The 11,602-nt window shown below is 38.3% G+C and overlaps 1 protein-coding gene across 1 annotated transcript; it reads right to left on the bottom strand.

Moving 5' to 3' along the window:
* Positions 1-6,150: 6,150 nt before the first annotated feature.
* On the bottom strand, positions 6,151-6,627 carry LOC110465602 (neuronal acetylcholine receptor subunit alpha-6-like). The gene has a single exon (XM_021521542.1). The coding sequence runs from the start codon at positions 6,625-6,627 to the stop codon at positions 6,151-6,153; it is 477 nt and encodes a 158-aa protein (XP_021377217.1).
* Positions 6,628-11,602: the final 4,975 nt, after the last annotated feature.

An 11,602-nucleotide genomic window follows, 5' to 3' on the forward strand; every position in this document is an offset into this window, starting at 1 on the left:
AATGCAAGTTATTGGTAATGAATAACTTGTGTTATTTAAGGAACAACCTTTATTTCGAACTATCTATGCCTAATTGCATTATGTAAGCGAATCATTAACTGCACGAGTTGCCTCCCCTGGCACATGTAAGCAAGTTACAGACCCTATCAACCTTTTGACCTGCACCGGAAATGACCTTTTCAATTCGAATTTGTCACAGTGAAAATTGAAAGAAAAAGTTGACGATTACTTAATTTTAAATCTACAATCATAGATAGCCATCGAGTTCTTCAACTGCATTGGATGGTAATATGTATGTGCTTGACACGTATTACGTGTATAAATACAACTACAGCGTTCACAGGGCGCAAACAAAATCATTAATTAGATGTATTCCCTTGTGTGTTCATGAGGTGGCACGGAGCACATGTAAATGAACCTAATAAACGAGTCGCTGAACACAAGAATGTACGATGAATTAACGTTATTCATTCATACGCATCAATGACTAAGCATCATTAACAGTTACAAGGAGTTTAATTTAAGAATTTTAACATGCTCATAATTATTAGTGAACAAGCTTGGGCCTTACCGGCGATCCTGGGGGTATTCAGGGGCGGATCCAGGATTTCCTAAAAGGGGCGGCCGAGAATTTTTTTCTCAATAGTCAACGGTGTGCTGCGAAAGGCAGCAGCCCGAGCGCGTAGCGCGAGGAGGGGGAGGGTACAGACCCCCTCCCCGCAAGGGGGGTTTGGGGGATCTCCCCCCCAAAAAATGTGTTTTCTAGAACGTCTCGGAAGCGATTTCCCGTGTTCTGAGGATTGTTTTTATGTTTAATTAACAAGAAGAAAAACACATATTTTAAGTATGTCCCAAAGACTTTTTTTTNATGAGGAGGATGAGTCTGAGCTAGGCGCCATGGAGGAGCCTGACATGCAGGTGACAGTCCCCAAGGTTGCAGAGAGCCACCCCACGGGATCGGGACAAGTCCCATCAGTCTCGGGAGGAGGACCTATGTTTGCAAATTTGGGCTCAGGTATTGACATGTTTAATATGCCTTCCCCACTCCTGAGTGTAGGGGACACGGTAGGGACCCATGTCTCCCAGGCTACCAGGGAAAAAAATTGGGGCTCAGAGTTTTTTGATTTGGGCATACTGATGGAGACAAACCATCAGGAAAGCACTCAAAGTTTATCTTTGGTTGATGGCGTCTTTGTCATCAAACAGAGGGGGGCAAAATACAAATTAGATACCATTGAGGCATGGACAGATGCCTTCATAGTTTATGTTGCTATCTACACACAGAAGCATGATAGAGGGCAAGATTTATTGAAATACATGTCAATTGTTAGAACGGCCTTTAAATCGTTTGGTGGGTTAGGTTGGAGGAGATATGACGAGCAATTTCGTCTCCGTCAAGCCCGTCAGCCTGATCGTTCATGGGCGGTAGTTGACGGGGAACTATGGCTTACATGTTTAACAACAAATGTATTGAGGTCCTCGGATGCTAATGCATCGCATAACAAAAATGTCGGAGTGCGTGGTGTTTGTTATGAATTTAACTTCAGGGGTGTGTTCCACAGGACGAATTGTGGTTATATGCATAAATGTGTGGTATGTGGGGGAGGCCATTCAAAAATAAACTGCTTCCGTAACCAAAACCAAGCTTTCAGGGGGCAGGCTAATATAAGTGGCCAAAGAATACCTTCACCAAACAATGGGCCTAGACAGGGCCTGACTTCTGGTCAAAGTAGCACCCTCACCCAGGGGCAAAGTAATTTTCGTCCCCAAGCACCCAACTATAATAGATACCATTTCAACAGAGATATGGGCTCTCGGAAAAACTCCAATCAACCATACCACTCTCAATAAATAATTTGACATTTATCCTGACAGAGTAGCGTCACAATATCTGAACGTTGGTTTCGAAAGGGGTTTCAAGCTTCATTATTCTGGTTCAAGATTTCCTAGAGAGTCAAAAAACCTTTTATCTGCATTTCAATATGAAGATATTTTGTTGTCAAAATTAAAGCAGGAAGTTGATGCAGGAAGGGTAATGGAGCCCTTTAAAAGTAAGCCTATTTCCAATCTTAGATTTTCTCCCATTGGTTTAGTTCCAAAATAAACCCGGGGGTTGGAGATTAATTCAGAATTTATCATATCCTGAACAGGGGCTCTCACTTCTGTCCATTATACCTCATTTGATCAGGCAATGAAAATGGTTCAGAATCTTGGAAAAGGGGCTTTGTTGGGGAAGAGAGATATCAAGTCGGCTTTTCGTCTGCTACAATTTTTCCGGGGGATTTTGACTTACTAGGTATGAAAGTAGTGTTTACCCATGGGTTGTAGTATTTCATGTGCATCGTTTGAAATTTTTTCAACATTTATCGAATGGGTAGTACGTAGCAAGTGTAATTCTCAATCCATTGAACATTATCTTGACGATTTTCTCTTTGGTGGAAAAGCGAATAATAATGATTGCATAAAAGCCATGGAATGTTTTGATGTTTTTTTGTCAGGAGCTAGGAGTGCCGGTGGCAGATGAAAAGACAGAGGGCCCAGTAACGTGTTTGGTATTTCTAGGATTAGAAATAGATACTGTTGAACAAGTTGTTCGGATTCCCAGGGATAAGGTCCTAGAAATAACATTGATTTTACAAGATGTAGCTCAGAAAACAAAAATATTGTTGAAAGACCTTCAAAGTTTGTTGGGTAAATTAGCTTTTTGTGTGAGGGCAATGCCAGGGGCTAGAGCATTTTGCAGGAGGCTATATGGGTTATTAGGCAATGCTACAAGTCCAAACCACCACATTCGTTTGACAAAAGGGGTCAAGGCGGACATCTGGGCGTGGTTGAATTCTTCCAGAATTTTAATGGTACCTTTCATTTTTTCGAGCAGGATTGGGTATTGAGTGCTGATTTTGAACTGTTCACAGATAGTGCTGGTAGTATGGACTTAGGTTGTGGTGCTGTGTACGGGAAACATTGGCTAGTGTTCAAGTGGCCAAGTAGTTGGTACGGTTTGGATATACAGAGGGACATCACATTCCTAGAGTTGATTCCTATTGTTAATGTATTATACACATGGGGAAGCGAGTTTCGCAACAAGAAAGTATTGTTTCAGTGTGACAATCAGGCATTGGTTGAGATCCGAAACAAATCATCATCTCACTCGGAACGTGTGATGCCTTTTATACATCCTTTAGTTTTGTACTGTCTTAGAAGCAATATCCAGATCAAAGCTAGGCATGTGAAAGGGAAAGATAATTCAATTGCCGATGCGTTGTCACGTTTTCAGTGGTCCAGATTCAAGGAAATAGCACCCGACGCCGACCAGCATCCTACGAATATCCTGCAGGCATTCTGGGACAGTTTCAGAACAAATTTGATGAATTAATCACCGCTTCCATCTCTCAGAATACAGCAATAGCTTATGAAACAGGGGTTAGGATGTACAAATTGTTTGTTCAAGGGAGTGAACTCTCAAGTGTTTGGCCCCCACCTTTGAGTTACATATTGAATTTTATACTGTATATGGCCGACAAAGGAATGTCTGCAGCAACTGTTCATACTTACTTGGCAGGCATTAGTTTTCATATTAAATGCTCTCACAATTCATGCATGGATTTTACTTCAAGTTTCCTTGTTAAAAAATTATTGGAAGGAATGAGGAGGTTGAAGCAGAGTAAGGATTTAAGGGCCCCAATCACTTGCGATATTCTCAGAAAGATAATAGGGGTTTTGGCTTTAGTATGTAGCTCCACATACGAGTCAACAATGTTTTCTGCAGCATTTTTAATGGCATTTTTTGGGGGTTTTCAGGGTGGGGGAATTAACAGTTACAAAAAAAGATATGTCTCATAAAGTTGTAGCTTTGCAAAATATAAAGATAGTCAAAAATCTCGAAGTAACCCTTCGTTTTTCGAAAACCGACCAACAGGGGCATGGTAGTAAAGTTTGTTTCCCACGTATTTTTTTTTTTTGGGGGGGGGGGGGAAGTACATAATAATAAGGCATGGGATATCTGGCCCTCTCTTTTGTCACTTCAATTATACAAACCTGACCCGATATCAGTTTTCCGCCATGTTAAAGAAATCATTGTCATTAATAGGCCTAGATGTGGGGAAAATATAAAACTCATTCATTCAGAATAGGGGCGGACACAGAGGCCGCAAACAAAGGTTTATCAGAGAAGGAAATTCAGCTGTTGGGGCACTGGAGTTCGGATGTTTTTAAGCAGTATATTAGAATACCGGATAACTGCATGTTAAACATTGTTTTGTGAATATTGTAAACAAACTTGACCTGGGGCACTGGCTTCTCCTTACTCTGTCATTTTTTGATACAAAATTTTTCAAATTAGCAAGTTCCTATGGGCTTATTACAGCCTTAAGATTTCAGGGTATCCCACACACCATACGGTCTACATAGTCGGCTCTTCCATTATAAAGCGAGCCTGCTGTCAAGCTGACTGTAGGCCAGGAGGTCGCCATCTTGGATTGAACCGTTGGAATTGCTCAATATGGTGGAGGGGTCAGAGTGGCATGAAATGGGGCTCTGTTTTATCCCAGGTACAGGACATGGTTAATGCCCGAGGGGATCCCTCCATGTTGATAGTTCACTGTGGGGCGAACGACTTGGTTGCCAATGGCCACGGTGGTCCTGTGGTGTTCCTGTTGTTAGCTTCGTACCCCACTACATTCTTTGTGGCGGTATGTACCATGTGGCAGGACTTTGCTAACATCAGTTCATTTTGACAATTATAAATACATTTTATTTGCATATAAGTGTATTGACATAAATACTTTATGACCATTGGATTCTCCTTGATCACAAAAGACTTTAATTAATTTAATTGACAATTGCTTGGAAAAAATAAAACATATGCGGGCAGTGAGTGACGCCGTCTCGAGGCATATGTGGGCAGTAAGTGACGCCCCTTGCTTGATTTTTTTTAAAAACATATGCCGGCAGTTATTGACGCCCTCTTGATGCATATGTGAGCAGTAAGTGACGCTCCTTGCTTGAAAAAAAATATATAAAACATATGCGGGCAGTTATTGACGCCCTCTTGATGCATATGTGAGCAGTAAGTGACGCTCCTTGCTTGAAAAAAAAAATATAAAACATATGCGGGCAGTTATTGACGCCCTCTTGATGCATATGAGGGCAGTAAGAGACGCCCATTGCTTGATTAATAAAACACCGTGGCCATTACTGTCAATCTTGTGTTTGTTGTTTTATTCAATAACCAGTTGAGAGTGTAACACAGTCAGTGTTACGACGTTGTATAAATAGATTACGTATATCTATCAGGAATAGAATTGATTACATCTGGAATATCTCGGACAAATTTCAGGTCTTAATTGACTATCAGCATGTGGGGCTTATGGACCCTTGACAGTCAATGTTACGGCGTTGTCTAATCGATCACGTATGTCGGGAATAGCTCGGACAACTTGTGCAATGGTACGACGTTGTGTAACCATCTATATTTGTGTAACTGAAACTGACCATCTATATTTGTGTAACTGAAACTGACCATCTATATTATGTAGGGCTTAATTATGTCGGGAATAGCTCTGACAGCCTGTATATTTATCCAGATTACTATGCACGAAACAATTATAATCGAGTATAAATATAACCTAGAAAGGGGATAATGTGAGAGAGGAGCACGGGACGGCGAGAGAGGAGCAAGGGACGGCGGGAGAGGAGCAAAGGACGGTTAGAGAGGAGCAAGGGACGGTTAGAGAGGAGCAAGGGACGGTTAGAGAGGAGCAAGGGACGGTTAGAGAGGAGCAAGGGACGGTTAGAGAGGAGTAATGATATAAAAAGTGAGGAGAAACAGTTTATCAAACGTCTTCACAAAATCGTTCCGCTGAAGTTTTTCATCTGCTGTGGCGCTCTGTTCGCTCGTTTGTTCTGTTTTTACTGTGGTTGTCTGTTCGTTGTTCGCTACCGTTCTATTTTTACACTCACATCGACGTTTCCGTTGTAAACATCTAAATATAACTAGCATGCATTTCGGTATCGGGTCGTTTTCCGTTTTGTAATAGAAATATAGTTGAAATATTGTAAGAGCAGCGATACCGGCGCTGATGATCATGGTCAAAATTGTGAAGTTCGAAAGGACGGACATTGGGTCAGATATACTGGGTAGAACAGCATTCATGATGTCAGAAACACTGTAAACGAGAACAGGACGGTCAGACTGTAGCTGGCCCGCTTGCCGGAAGCCGATGGTAGGAGGAAGACCAGCGGATTCAGCAGCAGATTAAAGATAACCGGACATATTGTAATGATCACTTGGTAGAATGGAAATGTGGAGAACGTCAGTTTGAACTGGACGAAGCTAAGGAACCCTTGTGTTGACGCCTCGCCGGAAGTTGAATCAATGTTGTATACAACACTCTTGTCGTAGAAACTTAAGTCTATGTACGAGTTCGTAGCGGCCAGCGGAACCTCGCGATCGGTATCATCGTAACCCCAGGGTGTAAGGTCAATGGTACACGTCTGTGAGTCGAATGTAAACTTTCCTATATCCGGTGGACATTTGACCTTTAACAGACCTCCTGGGTTCCATTTTATCGTTCCGTCATTATAAATCGTCGCCCGGAAGTGGTCATTACTGATTAGTCGAAACATTTCGGCCACTTTCAAATTATACAAATTTGGCCGCCATATTTTTGTTTGATTCACAATGAGAGATTGGAATCCACCGTACGAAGCTGGAGTCCATGTTAGGATCTCTTCCTTCCATTTGATATTTTAAACAGCTACCAGACTTAGTACACCGGAAATAGAATTATACTCGTCAATGCTGAAAAGTTGAAACGAGACATTCACGTGGAGGGTGTCACTCTGTGTGTTGATTGGTCGGATATCCGGGTTATAACCGGCAAACAAGGTATCATGTAAACTGTTCACTTGTGTCCAGGTTCGACCAGTACATACACGGACAATGGTCAACAGGGTAACGACACAAAGTCCGAATTCCATCCTGAAGTTTATTAAGTCCATTTAAACCACGGCACAAAAAGGTAAATATCGACGTCTCTACGGTCTGGCTCGTGTGTATATTTTAATGTTGGACCTTCAAAATATCCGATGAGGCGTAAATAATTGATTCTAGTGTTGTCATACGGTTTTAAAACAATGTGTAATGTGTTTGGGTAATAGGAAATCAGACTTTAAATGTCCCATTCGTTTAGTGACTGACTTCGTGCATGATAGCAAAAACATGTGACAGCGGCTATTTAAAAATAACAAATTATAATTCTATTAACATATGGCAATCAACATACACAATACAAACGGGTGTACTTACCCTGCAATGTCGAGAAGATGTGTAGTGTTATTAGCCTTCTGATCAGGTAGCCCTACTCTCGGTCAAGAGCTGTTCTGGTGTAGTTTGTTTTTCAAAATAATCAAGTTTAAGATTTAAAAATTCGATGATATTTTCTGTGATTTTTGGGAGTTTTTTACTCTCAAAAACTTAGGTAAAAAAAAAGAGAAAAAAAATCTACTTCAATGTTTGTTAAAATATTTCATGTTTTTTTTTTAACTATGGGTCACTTTCGACAAAACCTACACAGCAGTGTCGGTCGATATAATAGCGGAGGGGTGTTTTTTTGTTCATGGTTCAGTTACCGAGTGAGATACTTCGATATACATAGCCACCATATATTGTATACAGGTAGCTAGTGTTTATAAGTGGGTAAGCTCCCTTTAACTTTGAAATATTCTTAAATATATTAAAGCCATTGATCAATGTTTAAAGTTTATTTTTCTCTATCGTGTTTTAAAGTTGTAAATGTACCTTTGAGATGGGACTTCGAAAAGCACTCGCTGGTAGGGACTGGCCCAACCGCTTGAAGCTAATCGTTTTCTCAATTTCCTTTTAATCTGTTATAACCATAGGTCATAGACCTTGAAATATTATTTAATTTGTTAATTATTGATCAATACTAAAATTTTGCCCTTTTAACCGTGTTTTAAACTATTAAATGTAACCTTAAGAAGGGACCTCGAGAAGCCCTCGCCGGTAGAGCTTTCCCCAACCGCTTGGAGCCAATCGATTTCTCAATTACTTTTAACCTGTTATTCCTTTTTTTAAACTGATAAATAAAAAACAAAAAAAATATTTTATTTTTAAAGTTACATCGTATGATTGCAGTGGCGCAGAGCGACCTGTAGGGCTCTCCCCAACCCTAAGGTAGCGCACTTTGAGTCACTGCAACCTACATGTTAATAATAAGAAGAAGGGCAGTCTAACAATAATCTAATTTCGATATTGATCCCTATTACAAGTGGGTGTTTTTTTTATGTTAAACAAACTATTTTAAGTTCTAGGAAACAGCCAACTGCAAGTATTTTATATGTACCAATGGAATTGATTTATATTTTGTACAAGTATTTTATATGTATTAATGAACATAAATGTAATTGTGATATGTGACACTTAAATAAACAAATTGAACTTGAACTTGAACTTGTTTATTCATTGATATAGAGTACTGTGTTAGGAAATGAATCTCCTTCACAGAAGAGTTCTGTGATATAAGTTGAAGACACATTGAAAGGCAATCATGCAGGGCCACAGTCTGTAGAATATGATATGTATAGGAGTTGGAAGGCGGAAGGTGTGGGGGAGGGATTTTGTGCCGAACTGTTGATACAATAAGTGGTATTTGACACAGGGACTTGATAATTCGTTACAGTTGTTATGTTTGGACAAATTGACATGTGAAGGGTGTAATATAAGACTGTTTAGTGTTAAGATTCTTTAGATATATCATTATTTCATCTAAAGATATCTTGATACTAGATGGTTCAGAGAGGTCTCTAAATGAATCAATCCTTGAATTAAACAGTTTTGCAAAGATCTCCGGACTAAATATCAATACTAACAAAACTCAGGTTGTATGGATAGGCAGTAGAAAATACAGTCAGGAAACTTTCTTGCCAGAACTTAATCTGGTTTGGGGGAAAGATAAGTTCACCTTTTTAGGGATAGATTTTTCTGTTGATTTAAGCGAGATCCCCAGAATGAATTTTGATAAAAAAATGTGAAACTCAAATCTCTTATAAATTTATGGAATAGGAGGAGTCTGACTCCAATAGGTAAAATCAATATCATAAAGTCTTTGTTAATTTCTCAACTTAATTATCTTTTTATTACCTTGCCAAACCCACCTGAAAGGTATATTACAAAGCTGAATTCCTTATTATTTGATTCCCTGTGTAATGGCAAACCCCATAAAATAAAAAAAGATGTAGTAATTCAAAATTATATAGATGGAGGGTTGAAAATGGTTGACGTACATGCTTTTAAAGATTCTCCGAAGCTAGGTTGGGTAAGAAGAGTACTTCAGTCATCAGGAAAATGGAATTTGCTTTTAAATTTGATTATAGATGTAAAAAAGTTGCATAATTGTGGTAAAGAATACATTCGTACATGTGGATCTAACTGCCAAAATGATTTTTGGAAGGATGTCTAAAGGTTGGGTAAGACTGAATAATTCTAGTTCTATGAGGGAAGTTAGACAAGATTCTGTCTAAAAAACTCCACTCTTGTATAACACAGATATACAAGTAGGAAATAATTTCGTTTTTTATTCAAACTGGTTTAAGACATCAGTATTTACAGTGAACGACCTTGTTAAAAACCCTAATAATTTGACTTTTTATTCATTTAACGAGTTTCTTTATATTTTTCGAATTAACACAAACTTTCTCGAGTACCAAGGACTAGTCTCATCAGCCAAGCGTTTCCTTAGGTAATATGATTTTCAGACAGAAAGAACATCCCAACCTTTTATACCTCTTCTTTTTGAAATATTCTTCAAAAATAAAAAAGGCTCTAAAGACTTCTATAACAACATGATTACACCAGCTTCAACACCTACTGGGGTGAGGAAATGGAATGAGGAGTTTGAGTTTGATATTGATAAATGGCAGAAAATACTTAAAATTCCATTTACAGGCACAACAAATTCAAAATTGCAGTGGTTTCAAGTTAGAATTATACACCATATTCTAGTAACACACACTTCAAAACAAATTTAAATCCTAGTCCCTTGTGTAATCTGTGTAATATGGAAAGAGAAACTATAGTTCATTGTTTATTGGAATGTCAAGAAGTGCAGGGACTACTGCAGAGACTTGAAACTCTTTGTGACATTCTTCTAATCCCTGTTTTAATAAACAAAGAATCGTTACTTTTTGGAATATTATCCCCACGAGCGAGTACTGTTGATAATGAGATTTTAATTCTTATCAAACAGTATATATATAAGACTAGATGTCTTCACAAATCTTTGAGTCTCAATGCACTTATCAATGTCATCAAAGACCATTTCCTTGTTCAGAACTATGTTAACAATAGTAAAAACAGTTACATAAGAAGGACATTTGAAATTGATTGGAGAAAATGGAAACCAATCCTCGAATTATAACCTGTCATCCTATAAATATGTATTTTTTCCTGAATCCCAAGCCTTGACTTTGCCATTTTTCTCTTATCCTTTAAATTACATATGTACTTCTGAATAAAGTAAAACTATTTACATGTATGTGCATTATTATGGGACCTCTCTCTCTCTCTCTCTCTCTCTCTCTACAAGTCTGTTTGTATGGTGTATGTGTGTGTGAGGTGTACAAGTGTGTGTGAGGTGTATGTTTATCAGAATATATGGTGGGATGAGTATTTGTGTATGGTTGTCAATATCTATTTGAATAATGCATCTGTTGATGATGATGATGAGGATGATAGATTGATAGATTGATAGAATGATGATGATGACGATGATGATGATGATAGATTGACGATGTTGATGATAATGATGATAGGATGATGTTTCTGATGATGATGATATATTGATAGACTGACGATGATGATGATGATGATGATGATGATATGATGATGATGATGATATGATGATGATGATGATGATGATGATGATGACAAATTATAAAAAAAGAAAGATATCTTGACTTCATCTAACCCCTCTGTCGGTATTAAATGTTGAGTTGGCTTGCCATAGGAAAGGTCCAGAAAAACCAACAGTCACAAATTCTCATGTTCCTGTCTCCATTACATATTCAGAGGCGACCATTACGTGTCGCTTGTCGCCTGTGATACAAGCTTGTGGCTATCATGATTTCAGTGTAGTAACGCGACACATGAAATATAGCAAAACTAGGTCTAACAACGACATACTGGGGGTAAAACCATTAAAACATAGGTTAACGCACATCAGTGCAATACACGACACACGAAATATTGCAAATTCCTTTTTGAATAGGGAATTTTATCTAATATTTGTTATTTTATTCGAAGGCAAACGAAGAAAAAATATACCCGAAAATTTAAAGTCAACTCTATATGAACTCTATTTTTTATTTTATTTTCCCTGAAATTAAAAGATACAATTTTATGTTTTATCGCTGTTTACTGATATGATGACGTCATTTTGTTTGTTTGATGACAATTTTACATGGTATAATTATTTCCTAAGAAGGAAATGCAAGTACCATCAAATATAAGAAAATACGAGAAAAACGAGCGAAGTATTTTAAACATAATTTATTATAACATATAACAATAAATGGACTGGAT

The sequence above is a fragment of the Mizuhopecten yessoensis genome, unplaced genomic scaffold (genome assembly GCF_002113885.1).
Source record: "Mizuhopecten yessoensis strain PY_sf001 unplaced genomic scaffold, ASM211388v2 scaffold11093, whole genome shotgun sequence".
Classification (NCBI taxonomy): Eukaryota; Metazoa; Mollusca; class Bivalvia; order Pectinida; family Pectinidae; genus Mizuhopecten; species Mizuhopecten yessoensis.

Excerpts from the sequence above, each read along its gene's own strand:
- LOC110465602 (XM_021521542.1), bottom strand. The coding sequence starts at position 6,627 with ATGTTTCGACTAATCAGTAATGACCACTTCCGGGCGACGATTTATAAT.